At 35.8% G+C, this 19,825-nt stretch overlaps 1 protein-coding gene across 1 annotated transcript; it reads right to left on the bottom strand.

Moving 5' to 3' along the window:
• Positions 1-522: 522 nt before the first annotated feature.
• On the bottom strand, positions 523-19,444 carry LOC109031311 (polypeptide N-acetylgalactosaminyltransferase 35A). Its single transcript, XM_019042763.2, has 9 exons — positions 19,273-19,444; positions 16,495-16,828; positions 13,933-14,369; positions 12,258-12,502; positions 10,433-10,813; positions 8,591-8,729; positions 7,755-7,853; positions 7,022-7,153; positions 523-6,092 (listed from the first exon to the last, which is right to left on the bottom strand). Exons 2-9 carry the CDS (start codon positions 16,826-16,828, stop codon positions 5,964-5,966), a joined length of 1,896 nt encoding a protein of 631 aa, XP_018898308.2. The 5' UTR covers positions 19,273-19,444; the 3' UTR covers positions 523-5,963.
• Positions 19,445-19,825: the final 381 nt, after the last annotated feature.

The raw sequence follows: 19,825 nt of genomic DNA, 5'->3' as shown, positions 1-19,825 counted from the left end.
CAACAGCTTGTGTATAAATCTGGCCATGATTGCATATTGATTCCATTCTAGAATTTTTAAAACTTTATCATGAAACTCCAATAAATTAGTTTGTAGAATTTCATTTTAAGTATTACGTTTTTTCTTTTTACATGAAATTTTGCATGTGTGCATGTATGTACCCTTAACAGCTAGTTTCTTATTTTTCCCATTGTTACTGTGTGCATGATTTACAGGGGAAAGATCCGAGGATTTTTGTCAACTTTTGTTTTCTTAAAAAATCTAGTTGAGCTCGATAATATGCCAGAAAACCATTGAATTCTCAAACCTAATTTCCTCCAATATCCTGAAACCAACACAATTTTTTTTTTTTTGAGTGGAAGAGGCTTTGTAATGTAAAGTAACAACAGTTTTGTTTGAGGAGACTTCACAAGAATGAACCAAAGCCTCTAAACATCGATGTAAACAGAGATAGGAAAAATAATAATAAGTTTTGCTCAAACTAAAAATTATACTGATGAAAATCATTGAAAAAGTCAAAACTAAAATAAAAACAACATTTTATTTTCAAGAATTGTACAAGAGAGATTCGTCTTTTAAGGGTGAAATACATCTTTGCATTTCTTGAGATTTCTAACTTCCTGCATTCGCTAGAGGTTGACTGAATTATATGCCAAAGCTAATTTTACTTGTAGTTTCAGAGGTACAGGACGAAACGATTACAAATTTACAAAAACAATATCTAATTATTTGACACTGAATGTCTTTTCTCACTTCTTTTAAAAGAATCAATCATTCAAGTGAATGATGACGCAGTGATGAAGAATCATTCACCATTAATTTTTCACAGTTTCTTTCTTCTAATCCTGACACATTTTTTTGTGGCTTTATTATTACACTCTCCAAAACTGATCCAGTCAACCCCCAGGCATCAAGTTCTTTCAATGGTACAAAAATAAAACATTATCAGAACCCAAACATTTTTGAGAATTCTAAAATCATTAAATATCACAGGCACCGCAAATTCTGCCATCCTTTACAACGGAAGCAGAGTAGACATGAAAAAAATCACAGTTCTCAGTTGGTGATTTAAAAGTCACTCTGCAAAAATGTACAACAAGTAGATAGACAAATAACAAAAGTTCAGCTAAAAACTGGCTAGCTTAACTTGAAAAACATACAAATGTGTATATGTTAGAAAAACTAATTTATGAGTTGCACTAGTAAAAAGTTTGGCCTAAGCAGAAATAATTATTAATTAATCTTGATGATCAATCAGACAACTGTATATCGACAGTGAAACTGCAAAATTGCATATCTAAATTGCGATGTTTTTAAATCTCATCTTTTATTTTATTTTTTTAAAAGAGACTGGACGAACATCATGGCTTAACATTTTTAAAGAATATTCTTCACAGGAAAAATCATAAGTTATCATGGAATGATGTTGTATGGTTTTCTATTTAGAAAATAAAGTACGATAGTAGTCTGCAATGCCGCAAACTGAGATACGTATTTCTGCAGTTTCACCATCGATAATACACTAATACAGAATCGAGTGAGGTAAGTGTTCAACAAAAGTTGAGGAAGTCTGGTCTACATTCTTATCCATACCATAACACATAAATAACGAATTAAGAAGATACTAAAACAAAATAAAAAAGAAATAACAATTTTATGAGTAAAAGTTTAAAGCAGCAGAAGAATGTTTCCAGTCTTCTCATTTCATACTTTGATAAGTATTTACAAACAGCTCTAGGCAGGCGCCTAAGTTTTAAGTTCTTTGATCCTGAATAAGTTTCTACCAGATATTAATCTTCCAGAGTCACTATTGAAAGATAATTAAGATTTTTTTTCTGGGGCATATCAAAGATTGGTGTGGAAGAGGTAATTTTCAATATTTATATGTACTTTCTGAGTGAAGTCCTGAAAGAATTATTAAACAATCTATTCTACTATTTCTAAATTACCTTCAAAGCTTAAAAAATAATTGAGGCTGCTGGAATGCATTATCAGAGAGGACTCAGAGCAAGTTACCTCATGTAACCTGAAAGATTCATTATTAAATGCTAGAGACTAAATTTATTGCTTACAACTTAGTTTTTTTCTTCCTCTCAGTTAGTGAGAATGAGATTCGATCTGAATACAATGAGTTTTCTAAAGAGTGGGGTGAGTTCCTCTGGTGGGAAAAAGCAAGAATTTTTTTATTTATTTGACAATTTTAGAGGAGAATAATTGGTGTTCCTTACTGCATGATAAATTTTGGTCTTTTAAAAATGCAAAGTTTTTTGTGATGATAGATTTTTCCCCTGATTTTCTATCCTCTCTAGAATCAGAGGCACTGAAATAAAGGACCTCATTATTTGGACCGCGTTAAACAGAAAGGAACCAAGCCACATCAGCTATTGCCAAATTTAATCGGGCAATTTAATTTTTTACATGAAAACGGTTGTGCGGATTTTTGTGCAAATTTCTATAAATTTTCTCCATAATACAAAGCAAATTCCTTAAAATTTTCAAAAGAATCCGCACAAACGTTCTCTCGTAAAAAATCAAATTCCCCTGTTAAATTTGACAACAGCTGATGTGGCATGGTTCCTTTCTGTTTAACGCGGTCCATTTACCAATAGCTCTAAATTTTCCTTATAACAAGCGGTACTATGAATAACAGAGGAAATTCAAGGGACTGGAAGGTTCCTTTGCTGTAAGGAATTTTCCGTGCTGCGTAATAATTACGTCTAAATATTCATGCATAATAAATTCTTACAGTAGTTTTTTATATTTTTAAGCCCTTGCCATAGTTAAGGAAAGTGGATGTATTTTTCATAATCTTAGGTTGCACAGTAAAATAAACTCCTAAAATATTTCATAAATACTCTTAGGTTTGTAGTCCAACAAGTAACAGGGGTAATTTAGCAGTAGGAAGGTTCAGTGTCATTTTTTCGTTTTTTCTTGAAATCTAATGAAATTTTTGAGTTAGGAAACTTCCAAGATTTCCCTATATTCTGAACTAGGTAGTTTCCGGGTAATTTAAAGAATAATTATCAAGAAAACAAAGTCCTAATTATACCTTGATTTAAAAACACTCAGCTCTTACGATATCGATAGTTTTTAAGAAAGTCAAGAAACAAAAAATTACTTAAGGAATTCATCTTGTAACAAAGTAACATTTGAGGCATGAGTATTGTAATATCATATCTTCCATTCATAGGTCTATCTGATTTGGTCTGCTCTTCATAGCTACATTCAGTCTTTTATCTACAGACAAAGAGGAGCTACAACTGTTTTATCCAGTTTTATTAAGTTCAGGTAAAGTAGAAATGATTTAAATGAGGGCTTGTTCCCAGTTATGAGAATATACAAATAACTGCCAAAAGGCTTGTAAATGAAAAATGAATAAAATGTAAAATTATAAAATAATTTTGCAGAATAGATATTTGATCAGATCTCTGGCCGATTTACTATCCTACCTACAGAGAATAGTGGAAGATTCATTTGAAAATAAAGTAAATAAACAATTAAATAAAAAAAATAGGTACCTTAATAGAATGGATCACAAGACAAGGTACAAATTAAACCATTCTGATAAATGTTTCCTCGACAAAATTTCATGTAAAACATGATTTTTGCAACGAAAATTACTGAGATTAAGATATTATCGTTTTTACTTTACTTGGTTATGAAAAATTTGACTTTTCCGCTCCCAAGAAAAAAAAAGTCTAGTGAATCTAATCGCGCACTACAAAGGTTTTGGTAGGCTTGTTAATCGAACTGTCTTCCTTTACCGTCCTGTATTGTTAAAACTATAAAGAGCAGGTAACAGCTGAGCCACAGCGCTGAGATTGAGGTTGCCATATTTCCTACTCTGCAGAGACTGTGCAGGTAACGTTTAGTATTAGTGGATCATGGTTTTTTTCATGAACAGAAAGTTTGAATTTTTGCAATGAACATGTTGACATCTTGGTTAAACGATACTTGTAATAATTTTCATGGCACAAGTCCTGTTCTACGTGAAATTTTGATGAGAAAACATGAAGCAGAATGAATCTGCATCTAGTCTAGTGGTCCAATGAAAAAAGATTTTGCAATACGGTGACAAAAATTCAAAGTTTTTATCATAACCTTGCTGAAAAAGATTAATGTATTGTACTGATGGGGAAATCTGAACGAAGAAAAAGACAAGGTGAAATTGAACTATTGTACAAAGTAAGGTCTCAAGGAGGTTATAGGACTTTTGGTCCAATTTTTTTTGTCCATAAATTTTTTCGTCCAATTTATTTTGTCCACGACTTTTTGTCCTTGAAATCTGGTCCAAGTTAAATTCGTCCTGGTAAATAGTTAGTCCTACGCATTTGTTCGTCCAGTGGTATTAGGTCACATTTCTGTGGTCCAGTAAGGTAAAAAAGTTATGTCCAAAACTCACGTCCAATGAGGCCGTTTCAGCTATTTCCTTTCAGCTTTCAGCTACTTTCAGTCATCGTCTGAGTCTTCTTCGTCCGAGTCCGGTGGATCTGCGCGTGGCGTGTGAATCAATTGGCGTTAAGATCAATTTATTTCGTAGCTATGGAAACCCTTAAATTTAATCCCAACATCGAAAGAAAAAACATCGAAGAGGTTATTTTAAAATTTTCGTTTAAAATTCAATGACGGTATATATTTTTGTTTTGAAATTTTATTAGTGTGGGTGACATTTGTTGATATACCATCCCCAAATCGAAAGAAGAAACATCAAAGAGGTGATTTTAAAATTTTCGTTCAAAATTCAATGACTGTATATATTTTTGTTTTGAAATTTTATTAGGATGTGTGACGTTTGTTGATATACTGAAATGGCTCCAACAGTGATACAGAGTAAACGCGACAAGCCCCTCCTTGTCAATGAAGGGTTTGTGTACCATCACCATTCGTACAATAAAGATAGGACGAGAAAGTACTGGAGGTGTGAGAGGAGGCAAACATGCAATGCGAGATGCGTCACTAATACGAACATGGAAGAACTAGTTGTTTATAAGTGCGATATCTCAACTCATTTGCATCTCCCGGATCATGCTGCAGTGGAGGCATGCCACGCGCAGATCCACCGGACTCGGACGAAGAAGACTCAGACGATGACTGAAAGTAGCTGAAAGCTGAAAGGAAATAGCTGAAACGGCCTCATTGGACGTGAGTTTTGGACATAACTTTTTTACCTTACTGGACCACAGAAATGTGACCTAATACCACTGGACGAACAAATGCGTAGGACTAACTATTTACCAGGACGAATTTAACTTGGACCAGATTTCAAGGACAAAAAGTCGTGGACAAAATAAATTGGACGAAAAAATTTATGGACAAAAAAAATTGGACCAAAAGTCCTGTAACCCTCAAGGATTGCTTCCAACATTTTGTTAATAGTCATTAAAGAGAGCTTGGAAGTATCTATAGTCTCATCTCACTTTTTACCAACTTCAATTTCTTGAGATATCAAAAGTATCTGATCCTAAGCAAAGTTTGGTTTCCTTTAAATCTCCTTTTTGTACATCCAAGATATGTTCCATGAGTGAGATTCAGTGAAAACCTTGCTTTAACCATTTTAAGGTGAAGGTTTCAAAAAAAGCGCTGTTGGCAGGCTATCAGTGCACCTTGTTTTCAAAATACCGATAAACTTCGATAAAGCTGCCATTATCAGAAATGACTACTCTGTGGAACATGACAAGCTCCTAGTCAAAACATTTTTTATCTCGTTCATCTATCTGTTGGTTTACGAAGTAGAACTGATATATATTCTAAGAACTCATTCTATCTGCTTCAAAAACTATGATAGCGATCAGTAACAGTTTCCCTATGGTTACTTCTTCTAAAAGGAGACTTTTCTGTGCATTACCAAAAAATGGCGAGACGCAGGCGCCCCTCCTTTAAGGCACAAATTGATTCGAAAAAATTTGAATCTCTCTGCAAAATACAGCCTTTGATTTGTCTTTCCTTTGAATTCATTGTTGGACTTAGACTTCAATGACATCCCAACGAACCAGTTCACTAGTACAGATGTCCATCGTTACATAAGCGCCTTGTTCTGCCGTCTCTGCACTCAAGCACATACCAGCTGCTACATTGTAGATGGGTGAACCCTTCTGTAAAATGAAAAGAAGAGAACAGATATTCAGAGATGAGGACTTCTAATTTTTTTCCGAGCAATTTTTTCCCCTCTTTATAAAGGGACTGAATTTTAGTGAATTACTAAAATTTCATCAAAAAATAATGTTGCAATGGACATGAAAATAAGGTAAGAGTCAAAGTACAGCAAGATTTGTTCCACCATCAAAAATTCAAACAAAATGTGTTGAAAATTTCCAAAATAAACTTTTAAATATGGACAATATTAGCATTAATTGTTTACAATAAATCTTTTTCCATTCAAACTTCTTCCTACAGGCGCCAAAATCGATAAAGTTAAAAACAAAACTAACGTTTTGATTTTGATTCGAACATAACATTACCTAAAACAAAATTATCGCTTTATAATTACCTAGTGCTGGGTTCCACAATAATTTCCTTCTTTATTTGATGAACAGTATACATGTAAACTGAGGTGAAAAAAAATTCAGCCTCCAACACTCTTGAGAAAATGATTTAATTATGAGAAGTACCGAAATTAGTTGGGAGTCTGATTTGATTCAAGAGGACTTCGGTATTTAGAAAACAAGAGGTTTGAATTTTCGAAAGCGAAAACACTAATTTCTCATTCGTCATTAAAGGTGATTAATTTTCAATTTTTAACACCACCAAATTCACTTCGAAACTTTTTATTTTGATAAGAGCATATATGCTGCCATACTTGGTTTCAATTCTTGTCCAATGGTACATTCAGGTTGTTTGGTTCTGAGAATTTAACTCTGTTACAACTTGACATCACTAAATTGACTGACCCTTGATTGAATTTTTTTTTATGATTGAGTAAATGTATTCTAGGCATTTAATTTAAAGTCAGCAAGAAACTAAAATTCGTGACTTCAAAATTATTCGTCATGAAAAATATTTTCACATATCACAATGTTCTTACTTTCAAATGATATTTCCACGACTGGAGACCACCCATTTCATGGCATTTGGAAATTTTAGGTCTGGGCTTCCCTGCATCCAGACACAATAGCTGCGCAACGATGAGTTCTGATTTGTCCGTCTCATACCACATCTAGAGCATACCATCAAATCAACCATAAATTAACAGTGTTTATGAGTATATAACAACAGATTACAGTATTATTTCATTTCATTTGGCTTCAAAATTTTGCTACCACCGTTGAAAGACTTCATTCTAGAATAGAGGGTGGTATTCATTAATGATGCACTCTTCCGTTCTTTAGGATTTGAGTTGTATGACCTCTCCTGAAATCGATGGTTTACAGTTTACATAAACGCAGCTTGTGTTAGGTCAACCAATTTTTGCGCTCTTTTGAACTAATCCAGGATTTGGTTAAAAATTAAATACTCAATTCTGATTGGTCCAACTTCCAATAGTGATACAATAGTCATCCATCTAAAAAATGAACCAAATCCAGTTTTGGAAATTTGCCTTAAGAAGAGCAAATGCATGAGCTTAGTTGGGACTTTCATTAAATGTTCTATATTATATAATTATATTTTGATAAAAAATTCCTAGAAAGCCACCCGTTGGTATTCTCTATAAATTCTAAATTAGGAGTGGAAATTATAAAATACTGCAATCTAGAGGTCCCCTTCCTACACCTAAAACTTCAAATTCTAGAGCATTGAGGAGGAGGAAACCACCTTACCTGGTTTTTTGTTCGCAGACAAGACTTAAGAACTAAAAGAGAGCCTTTCTTCAAATCTTTTTCAGGTGCAACACAAAGGGCAGTATTGGACAATCGGATCTAAAAAATAGAAAGTAAACACCAGCATTATTCAAAAGATTCATGGGCTAATAAACATTCTTGACACAAAAGAAATAAAAACATTAATTTCTGCTCCCCTTCTCCACAACACTTGGTGGTGCTTGAGAAAGTTTGCACTGATTTCTTGAAATGGACACATGTATCGTTCATTAGGAAATAAGTTGACTGCCTTAAGGCGAAAATTTCTTTGAAACAATGAACAGGGCTAGCGCTATACATATATCAAGGATTTCTTTCTTTTTTTAATCAATGTTACTTTTGGAATAATTTTAATGCTTTAACATTTTCTTGGTTACAATCATGAAAATATTTAATATTTCTCGGTATTTCTCTTTTTCTTTACTGCTGGCAAATCTTAATAAATAAAACTGTAAAGGTCGAAACCTTGTGATCCTTACTTCTGAAGAACGTCGGACCAATGTCCGTGATTTTTGTTGCAAAAAAAAACTGTTAATGTCCTGATTGTATACCAAAAATCCGAAACTTTTAATATGCACTCTTGAAAGTTTTCATGGAGCTCGCAAAGCGAGTGATCGGAGGTCAAGGGGCGGACCCCCTGGCTAGGAGTGGAGGCGAGCAAAGCGAGCTGAAGCAGCTAGTCAATAATAAAAGTAACACTAATATTCTTCCATTATGCAATATTTTTCCTTCACCAAAAGAAATACTTTACATATAAGAGATAATACATAGGATATAATACGAATTCGGTAATTTACCTGAAACTGATTGACAAAATTCCTCTCGCGTTGGTTCCATGGCTGATACTTTGGTTGTTCCATCGCCTCCCATTTTTTCTTCAACCTTTCTTTATCATCTGTCGGAAGAGCTAACTCTGGATAAATGTTCTTTAAATACCTGGTGAGAGAAAAATAGTATTTATATGAAAAGATCACTGAAATAAACCCCAAAATCTTGAATAGGGGTTTTTATGTTTATTTTGATGCTGATATAAAGCCTCTTTATACAAGCTATCTGACCATTTATAAGGACTGAAATACACAGTATCTTTAATGACAGGTGTAATATTTTTTGAATTCACCCTGGGTCTTAAAGTATAATTGCTGAAGTTGCATTTGGAATTTTTTAGACCAATCTAGAATCCTCGATCAGCTTGTTATGATGTTACTAAAACGTTTACAAATAAAAAGAGCTGGTTGAAATTTTAAAACTTTTAGCTTTAATTTGGATAATCAAAATATCAACTGTGCATATACGGAATACACGGATTCCTAAATACACTTGATGAAATCCACCCAATCTTTGAAATCGTTGTTGATGTATTTCGCAAGTTTTATCTAAGGTGTTAAGCAAAAAGCAATAATTTATATACTAGCTGCTAAGTTGCAATTTATTCACTTGTAAGTGAATACAGGTGAATAGTAACTTGAGAAGATATAGCATTTTCAAAGACACTATAGGGTCGTTTCAAATAAGCTTTCATATTCCACGTTACTTCCAATTTTTTGCATCGAGTTGATTGATTTTTTTTCCCTTCTTCTTGTTTCCTATTCAAAATTTTACCCTCTATCTGATTCGGACCTCATTCTTCCCAAAAATCTTCCATTTTTAATATTTTTTGGGCCCCAAATGTCCAAAATGTCATTACCGTAACCTGTTACTTTTCTGATTTGGTATTTTTAGCCTATCATAAAACCGAGACAAGTTTGACTGATTTGACTTTCAGCTGGATTATTAGTTTCAGTATATCCTAGAGAATATTTGATCACAAGAAGAGGTTTTAAATCCAACTATTTCGGCATTTTTTGAATGATTTATGCTTGTTACTGAGTTTCGTGTCATTACCGTAACCGCCGAATTTAAGAGTTTTCTTAGCCGCTAAAGGGCAGCAGCAACAGTGTTTATTATTGAGTCAACAAGTGTTCGGAAGTTGAGTGCATGGAGAGTTATTATCACATTTTGTTTCAAATTTATGAGTAATTTTGTGTTATTTACATTGAATTTTGTGTTTAAGGGTAACTTACTACTGTCATTACCGTAACTATGGAAAAATGTGGCAAGAATTCATTTTTATTTTAAAATGTCAGCATGTTCTATTGTAACGTATCGTCCTAACCTCAAATATGCAGTTTCATTAACATTGATGAGTTTTCGTGTGTTTTATCGCCGAAAAAACAACAAATTTCGTCATTACCGTAACCTGCGCCAATAAGGCGACCATATGCCACAAGGCCACAAGGCCAATTTTTCGACACCACTGCTTAAAGCTGATTCCTGAGGTCTTGAATGCCACAAAAAATATCACACCGAAGGTTTTCAACAAATTTTAATTTTTAGTATTTCGGAAAAATAGTGGTCTCAAATATGAACGCTTATTTGAAACGACCCTATAGTTGAACTCCCCAAAATAAACTATTTTATGTAGTATTGCCAAATAAAAATCTTCGGAATTCAATCGCTGTTACACAACCTCAGCTGTAAAGGGCTTCACTTTTTCTCTCACTCTTTGCAATATCAGGAGGTAAAAACGTTTGATGTGTAAGATAAGTTTAATGGACTGTTTTAAATGATTAAGTTAGAACAAACCAGTAAGAACGTACCAATCAAAGCTTTTGCATCCCAATGTATTTCTGAGTGCAATTCGTTCCGACACATCACCATACGGATAATCCCCTCGTTTGGCTTGCATTGTGTGATTGAAGTAGTGCTCTTTGTATTCATCCAGCCAGACCATGGCCACACGCAAAGAATTTTTAAGCATCGAGTCCTGGCCTGATGGGTCTGCATAAGGTCGACGCTTACGGAAAACGTGGCCCACGCGTGAGCATGGGATTATTTCCAGCCGTCCTCCGCACATCCATACACGGAAAGAGAGCTCCAAGTTTTCACCGCCCCAGATATCCATTCCTTTGTCGTACGTGCCTAGCGCATAAAAGTACGCACGATCCATTGCAAAAAGGCCCCCTGCCATTGTTGGTGAGCTGAAAAAACAGGTGTAAGTCTGAAAATCTTCAGGGAAGCAATGATTGTTGCAGTATTGATACTATCGTTAATTTTTTATTTAGAGTATTAACTCCAGATGACAAAGAGATATTTAAAACTTAAAATTTTTAGAATTTGAAACTGCTTCTGAGGGTAACCAATTCTAAATCTGAATTAAAGTGATTCTCAGAACTTTGAGGTGTGTAACTCAGTGTATGCGGTTTGAATGTGGAGTTGATGTTATGAATTATCTACACTCTCGTCCAATTTTTGAGTAAGTTCCCTACAAAATGAATTCACAAACAAAATTGAGTCTTCAGTCAGTGCCTCATATAGTCAAATCGACTAATACGACTTTCATGAAAAAGCTTCACTCACAGCTTCTATAGAAAACATTAATATAGTCATGATCCATAGACAGAAAAAATTTTCACATTGGTTTAAGATATGAGTTGCTACCTGGTTAGCAACTGTAGGTACCAAATAACTGACATTTTATAAATTTGGTCGGTACCATTTCCTTTCGAAAACCAAGAAGTTACGTAAAGATTCAAGTATTACTATTCACAATATTTACGATCAAAATTAAACAATCATAACTTTATTGAGGATTGAAAAACTTATGTCCGGGCCCAATTTGCATATTTATCAAAGATTCAATGCTGAAACTTTTGTAAAGCAAAAATTTGATTTGCTATCAAGGCTATGTGGAGAGATGATCACAAAAGAAGATGCTGATTGCAACTGATAAAATTGCTTGTTCTGTGCCATAAACAAGAGAGTCCCAAGTCAATTACAACGTTCTAGTTATTAAGGTCTCCTTTTTTTTTTTTTTTTTTTTTTTTGTTTTTTTGTAGGAAACATGCATTTATCCTTCTACCGCTCATTACTTGTTAATCTAATATCATTAAAAACTTATTCCAGATAAAATTATTACTGTCCAATAATCTTTCGTTTCCTTATTGAAACACATGGACGTATTTATGCGAAAAGGAGATATGTGGAAGTGGAAAGATGGGGTGTGCTCGTTAGTGGTCGGGCCATAAGAATGAATGGGGAATATAAAGCGCCAGTGACGTCAGCGGCGACGATGGAGACTCCGAGCCGCGGATCCGCGTCTTTAACTCATGAGCCCTGTCCACAAGGCTCTCTTGCCATGCCCGCGGCTCATGAGTTAGCATATTTTGCCGCTTAGCTCCTTTTGATTTAATGTCAAATCCCGCTTCTCAATTTTCTCAAAAGGAGCTATATCCACTTTTACATTGTTTCTTATGACCCAACTAACGAGCACACCCCCTCTTTCCACTTGCACATATCTCCTTTTAGCATAAATCCGTCCACATAATATAAGAGGAGAAACTGAATTAGTGTATATTAACGTAGATCTAGAACAATCTTCCTTAAAGGGCAATATTGTTTTTGCTTATTGCATAATATTCTCACTTGATGGGTTTAATGAAGTCCTCGTCCGTTTTTAAAAGGTTTTTAGGGAGGGATTCCCACTTGAAGTGGAGACCCCAGTTAAAGCCACCTCGCACGATGACAGATGGCGTGTAATGGAAAGTGTCCGCATTGATGACATCAATAATAGGGGTGACAACAGTATGCGAGTCAGCAGCTATTGCTGCCAAAAGTGGCTCTATCCAGCCTACATTGACTTCAATATGGCTGTCCAGAAAGATCAGAACCTGCAACAAAGAGGGATACTATACAGTGCAAAATATATTTTCAAGAGGAATTAGAGGTCAAAATCTACCACAGACGACTATACTTTTTGGATGACACGGAACTCACTGGAAATATGTATGTATGTATAAAGTCGCTTTTATAGCGCTCTTTGGCGCTCTGCGACCCCTAGCCGCCAAAGTCCCCTATCCTCCCAAAGCCCTTCAGGGAGTTGACAAACCCTCATTTCTTCTAAAATCCCCTGTCGCCACCCTTTCACTGGGCGTCCCCTTCGTCTCCTTCCAGGAGGAACCCAATCAAGCAACTTCTTTGGCAGCCTTTCGTCCGTCATTCTATTGACATGACCATACCAGACAAGCTGTCTGGTCATGACGTCGAATATGATGTCATTTTCGACTCCCATGATCTGACGCACTCTTTCATTGCGGACCCGATCTCTCCTAGAAATTCCAGCAGACCTCCTCCAGACTGGAAATATGAGAAATGAATTAATCAGCACATTATAGGGTATATGATTATGAGAAAACTGAAACTAGGAGAGATAGAAAAGTACATAAACAAAGCAGAAGCTAGGTTTCTATGTTGCAAACCTGGAAAGAGAAATGGATTTGAAATTTTAGCCTATGCAATGATACTTAGTTCCATATCGACAATGAAACTACCAGACTATGTAAATCGTTTACATTATTTTGAAATCTCCGCTCCCATTTTTTTTTAAGAAGAGAAGAAATCAATATTATTCCTTGAAGTTCGCACAGAGAAGAGATATCAGAAAAGTTTTTCAGCATTGACGTTGAATCTTTTCCCATTTTAAAAATAAAGCACGGCAGCATGACAGGAAGTTAGCAACATCGCAAATCTAGATACATAGTTTGATAGTTTCCCTGTCAATATGTAATTCGGAGTTCCTTTCAATTACGCCAGGAAAAAGAACCTGGGAATTATTCATTCTGCAACTGAAGTACTTAAAGAATAGATAATTTGAAAGGTCCATAATTTGCAAAGTTTTCACGATCTTTTGTACACGTATAATTGGAGAATATTATGATTGTGCTTTTGAAATGTTCCACTGAAGCTAGCCTGAAACAGAGACAAGAGATCCTCCACTGGTACTCTATCTTGAAGCTATTACTTACGGGACTATAACATTCAACTGCTGACCTACTTACTAGGTGGATGGTCAACAACATGTTAAGAATTTCGTTTTGCAAACAAACCAAAGTTTGGGAAACTTCTTTAACTCATTACATCATCTGAGGCTCATCATTTACCCAGCGAGTAAGATGACTGTTGCTCCCTCATAATTGTCCAAAAAAAGTGTTGAATCCCCGAAAGTAACAGCTTCCACCTGTGGCCAAGGGGCCAGTGGAGAGTCTCTTGTCTCTGGCCTGGAATTAACAAAGTGGACTTAGATGAAATAGGCGTTACACACCTGGCCAGATGTCTTCCCAGCACCGAGCACTCTTGCTCGAATCAGTCCCTCCCTTTGTTTAGCTCGTACCAACTTCACCTTTTCCATTCCCTTAGAAGCAACAAATTGATTGACCTCTTCCTCCAGTCCAGGAAGGTCACTAAAATCGTCAACGAGAATGATTTCATGCAAAAAGCGTTCAGGGGTACGTTCCAGGATGCTGTGGACAGATCGTTTCAAAGTGTCGGCATGCTCGTTGTAGAAGCAGATGACAATGCTTGCTGTGGGGAGGTCTGAAGGGTAAGTTTGCGTGCGGCAGAGGGGATGGCGAGTATCATTGATGGATCGATGGTAGCCCAGCCTTGAAGAGATGAGAGCGTTGAAGCCATGGAGCTTGTAGCCTTCTTCTTTGAGGCGCAGGTCTGCCACGGACTTCACTAAGCCAAGTTCATCAAGTCCTATAGAGGATAGAAAAATTAGAATTATTTCTTTCCTATGATGAAAAAAGATTTGGAGAGACATAAAGAAGAGAGAATTGGTACTAAGAGAAATGGACGATAGATACCATCGAAATGAAAGCAGGGCTATATGTTCCATGAAAAATTGATGGAAAATCCATTAGCAAAGTTTATTTCCAAAATAGATTTATGAGTGAAAGACTTTCATTTGTTTTTGCCATTGAGATCAGTTGATTCAAGGCAGCAAATCAGCTCCAAGAAGATACGCAGATTTTTGTAGAGGAAACTGCTAAGAGTCTGAACACTTCTTAAAGACATATCACACTCTTTTAAATAATCTTACGCACAAAACTAAGCTAAATATTTCTCATATAACCTTCATCTTTCAGGAGTTCATTGGAAAATATGAATTCACAAGTGTGCCTTTTCTTTCTGCCCATTTTTTTTATGGAACTTATTGGGAGTTCTATTCTTCCCTCATGTCACCCTTGAAAAATTGTTTAGTAAATACTAATGTTCATATCTTAACGAATTTTTAAGTCTACATACTTTTGACTGCAAACAAATTTAGAATTCTGTCTCTAACGGCTTAAAAGTTAGTGAAAAAACAATCAATTTCAGAATCACCTTGTACCAGAATTGAACAGCAAAAAATTTGGGACATTTTTAATGGTCTTTTAATTACAACTCTGCCTCTAGATGTATATAATAGTTAAAAGTAAAACGAGCCTTTCAAATCAGAAGATTTCGCATGAAATGGGCCTGTTGCAAACTTTTGCTAGAGCAAAACTAAGAGTTGTTTCTTATAGATAATGCCTCAAAAATCACGATGAGCGCATCGGCAAACTCTGAAATGCACTCATAACTTCACAAACTGCGTAAGAAATTTGCGGTTTTTTGAGCTTCCCGCTTCAAAAACGATACTACGGCACAGGTGAACATTTTGTAAGAGGAGTCGTTCCATCGTCGGCAATAATCATCATAGCCGACGCCAATCCGCCAAAACACGTTTGATGGGACGATATAACACCTGAACTGGATTAGACCAGATAACAATCGGTGTGTTAACGTCCATATTTTCCACGCCCGAATTGATTGACCTTGAACTCTCCTTGAATTACGCGTGGAACTGCGTGCAAGCGTCGGCCATGATGAATATCGCCGACGATGGAACGACTCCTCTAACAAAATGTTCACCTATGCCGTAGTATCGTTTTTGAAGCGGGAAGCTTAAAAAAACGCAAATTTCTTACGCTGATTGTGAAGTTATGAGTGCATTTCAGAGTTTGCCGATGCGCTCATCGTGATTTTTGAGGCATTATCTACAAGAAACAACTCTTATTTTTGCTCTAGCAAAAGTTTGCAACAGGCCCATTCATTTTGGTTGGTTTTAAACATAGCAAATTTAAAGGGTAAGTAACAACTTCAGGACCATTTCTATGTAACTATGTAAAGAATACCTTTATGACCTTTAAGAGGGGGATTAAATCCTCTTAATTCAACAATTTTAATTCCATTTTACCTTCTTAAATGCGGAAGGATCATTCTATACTCCATAATTCTGTCGACAAAAGCGAGGACGCTATGGTTTCAATCTGAATAATTCAATTTTTCCATTCCAAAATTATTTTTGGTCAAAAAATATTATAAATTTGTCCATTATAATTTTAAAATAATGAGAGCATGATTCAATTGGAAACTGATGCTGAGAAAATGAATTTTGAAAGTGACCATGTTTTATTTAATTTTTTTTTATGACAGAGCAATTTGTTATAGAAAAATACAGTTTCCATGATTTCTTTACTTTCCTTTCTACTACTGCCTTTCCCTGACTTTTTTCTTAGTTTTTTGCCTTTCCTATACTCCAAAATGTTTAAATTCTCTGACTTTCTTTTGTCTCTAAAAAAAACTTCCACTTAGGCTTTATTTCTATTTAATTATGTTGACTTTTGCTAAATACTGCACACCGAATTCCCTAACTTCCGATGATATTTCAGGTTTTCCAGACCATCAGGTACCCTGGAAATAAAAAATTCTGGGACAAATTTAAATAATCCTTGTTTTAGGTGGCATCACTAAAGGATACCTACTTGATTAATTTAGCATAAGAATAAATATTAGTTACCAAATGGCAGTGGTGATTCTGGAGTGGGGTACTGAACCTTCAGTTTCTTCTTCAGATTATCACTGTTCTTGTAGCCATTTTCATACTGGAAATACTTCTTCTTATTTTTAGCAATGGTTTTATCATTCTCATACGGCAGGATCTCGTTATCCAGTGGATTATGGTGTTTGAGAGGTTTGAGAAGTTTGAGAGGGGTAGGAGCTGACTCCGATATGGTCTGTAATGATTGTTCAGCCGTAAGATTCCAATAGAGATAGATGCTCGTCATCCATGTGAGTGATGCTATTAGCATACCCCACCAGAATGATCGGTAGCGCCGCAAGTAAAGCAGCATCTGAAAACAAATAAAAGGATATCATTTGAAAAAAAACTCTTCCCTTCAGTGCTTACAGACAAGAAATAGGTGGGTGATAAACTAATGAGTTAAAAGCGATTAATTTAAAGAATAGGTTATTAAAAACCCAGTTTTTATGATAGCTTCATGACAGAATAAAACTAGATGTCAACTAGTTTAATAGTAGATTTAATATAAAAGATAAGAATTTAAGGCTTTTAAGAAGCTTGCTGGACAAGTGATGCTTGTCATGATACAGCAAATTTCAGCTCTGGTATTAAGGCAATTTAATTGGATAACTTTATAGGCTTGTCCACACAACTTTTTATACAGGGAGCGACTTTAATTCTTCATGAGATAGGAAAAAATTAAAATATGGAACAGTTTTGTAATGTCTCATTGTGCTACCTTCAATTAAAATCTATTCAATGATGGTACAAGAAATAAAATGGGTCTATGGCACCCTAATCTTCATTCATTTTCTGGAAGTACAAGGTGAACTGAGCTTCTACAAATTTTCCGATCTTTTTTCATCCTTTTGTCTCAACAGTGGAAAACCCCCACTTTAAAAATGCCAAAAATGGGATCTGTTTAAAAAAAAACTTTTGGCGGGCGCTGATGACATAGCCAAACAGGGGAAAACAGCGTTTGCTGATTGGCTGAACTCGGTCTTCAGGCATTGCTATGTTACGAGAATTCGAATTTCAGCTTTTGCTTGGCCAGGTTTTGATAAGCTGATTCTCCCTGTGGAAATGATGTCAGGACTATTTAATAAAATTTCTGGGTTTTTCACAAATTTTACATAAATAGTTATTAATTTTTCAGATAAAACTATACCTACTACGACCCTGCAAACATTTTTTGCCACTGCCCCACTGTGTTATCTGCTCTGCAAGCCAATTATCAAAGGTTTAATGCGGCCCAATAAAACACCGAAATGTGATGCATTGCATTGGTAAGATAGGACTATGTCTTGTCTTATCATGCCAACATAGCTTCATTCAGTGGGCCGCTGCTTAGATTGTGGATGGCTCAAGTCAGTAGTCAGTAATCAAGTAGTGGCATAAGCGTATGGATTATCAAGTATACTAATTTTAGATTAACATATCGACAGTGTGAGTCGGCAATCACATAACTTGGTTTGCGACGTCGCAGACTTCCTGTCATACTTTATTTTTTGAATGGAAAACTACTCAACGGCAATTCTTAAAAGCTGCCGTATTTTTCTTCAATATGTGAGGAAAATTCTGCATAAACTTCAAGAGGTGATGTCAATTTGTTTCTCTTTGGAAAAATAGCGTAGAGGCAGAGATTTTCAGACGCCGCAAACGAATTGTGTGATTGCCCACTTACACTGTCAATATATACATTTTGCTAGGAAAAAACAACTTAATCGGCCTGAAACTTCAACAGAGAAACAACTTAAAACTGGACTAAGGCCGCAAATAATAAAAAAAACACATAAAGTAAAATAAGAAACCAGGGACGTTTTGCAGGGATCACACCCGCAAAGGCCGGTTGAAAAAGCGGGTGTGATCCCTGCAAAACGTCCCGGGTTTCTTATTTTATTTTATGTGTTTCTTTTTCTTATTTGCAGCCTTAGTCCTGTTTTAAGTTGTTTCTCTGTATTAATTTTGCTGATAGCTGCAGTCAATAAGGTTCCAATGATTTCCTGCCTAAACCATTCGGATACTCCAATTAGAACTGGAACAGACTTTACTGATGCAGTTGTAAGAAGGGGGTGAAGGGATTGTTATAAGGACCATCTGGTATATCATTATATGATGATACATATATCGACGGTGTAAGTCGGCAATCACATAACTCGGTTTGCGACGTCGCAGACTTCCTGTCATACTCTATTTTTTAAACGGGAAACTATTCAACGGCAACTCTTCAATACTGCCATGATTTTTCCTTGCAGTGCGAAGAAAATTCTGCAAAAACTTCAAGGAATGATGTCAATTTGTTCTCCTTTAAAAAATAACATAGAGGCAGAGATTTACAGACACCGCAAACAAGTTGTGTGATTGCCGACTTACACCGTCGATGTGGTGAATGATGCATGAAATGTTTATCAGGTCTGTCATATGCCCTGGACACATGTTCAAAGTGATGCTAAAAAGTAATGGATATTTAGCTGAGTATTGCTGTCAATTACCTCCAGAAGCACGCGGGTAGCTCTCTTTAGCAGCATCAATACACAACACTCGATTAGACAGCCGTCACTTTGGAGCCTCAATTTGAACATGAGTCTGAGGCAGTACACCTGTCCCCTGTCACCATGAGCCGATCGGTTTGACGTCCATGGCAAATTCTTGCAATCAAGAAGCCTTCTCTTGCAGTTGCTCAGTAAGACTGAGGAGCGTTAGCAATCGGTCCACGGAGAAGTTACAGGATTTAATAGTAAGTCCTATTAATTCAAGAAATCAATAAATGCTCACCGCAGGAAAATTTTGGTTGAATGCACCACCAGGAGAGACTACGGCACAGCTTACAACTAAGTCATTACAAATACTAAAGAAAGCCCGAAGGCTGATGGACAAATTAAAACTATTGAGGCTGAAATGCTGAAAACCCGACTTGTGAATGAATGTAAACAATAACGTAACCTCAAATAAATGTCAGTTCACTCCAAGCTGCCAATCTCGTGGTGAAAAATTAGATGACACTAAAATCAATTTTTCGAATGACGAAGTTTCAGATATGATCGAAATAAAAAAAGAAATTACATTACGAGAGAAATAACGATAATTTGTGCTTGAAGTATATTTCAAGTGCGATGCTAAATAGACTACATAGGATAAGTATAAGTTTTCAATTGCAGGGAAAATTTTCGTATTTAACAGACTGGCTTACTGACTCGGAAAAGTCGATAAGATTGGTCACTGCCAAAGGCGGTAAAATACACAATATTCAAATGAGCGCTCTTTTACCGCACCATAGTGTGAGAAGGCGGGAGGGGATAAGTGCCGGTCATATCCATCCGGGAACGGC

This window comes from Bemisia tabaci, chromosome 4 (genome assembly GCF_918797505.1).
Source record: "Bemisia tabaci chromosome 4, PGI_BMITA_v3".
Lineage (NCBI taxonomy): Eukaryota > Metazoa > Arthropoda > Insecta > Hemiptera > Aleyrodidae > Bemisia > Bemisia tabaci.
This window is presented reverse-complemented; position numbering and strand designations above follow the sequence as displayed.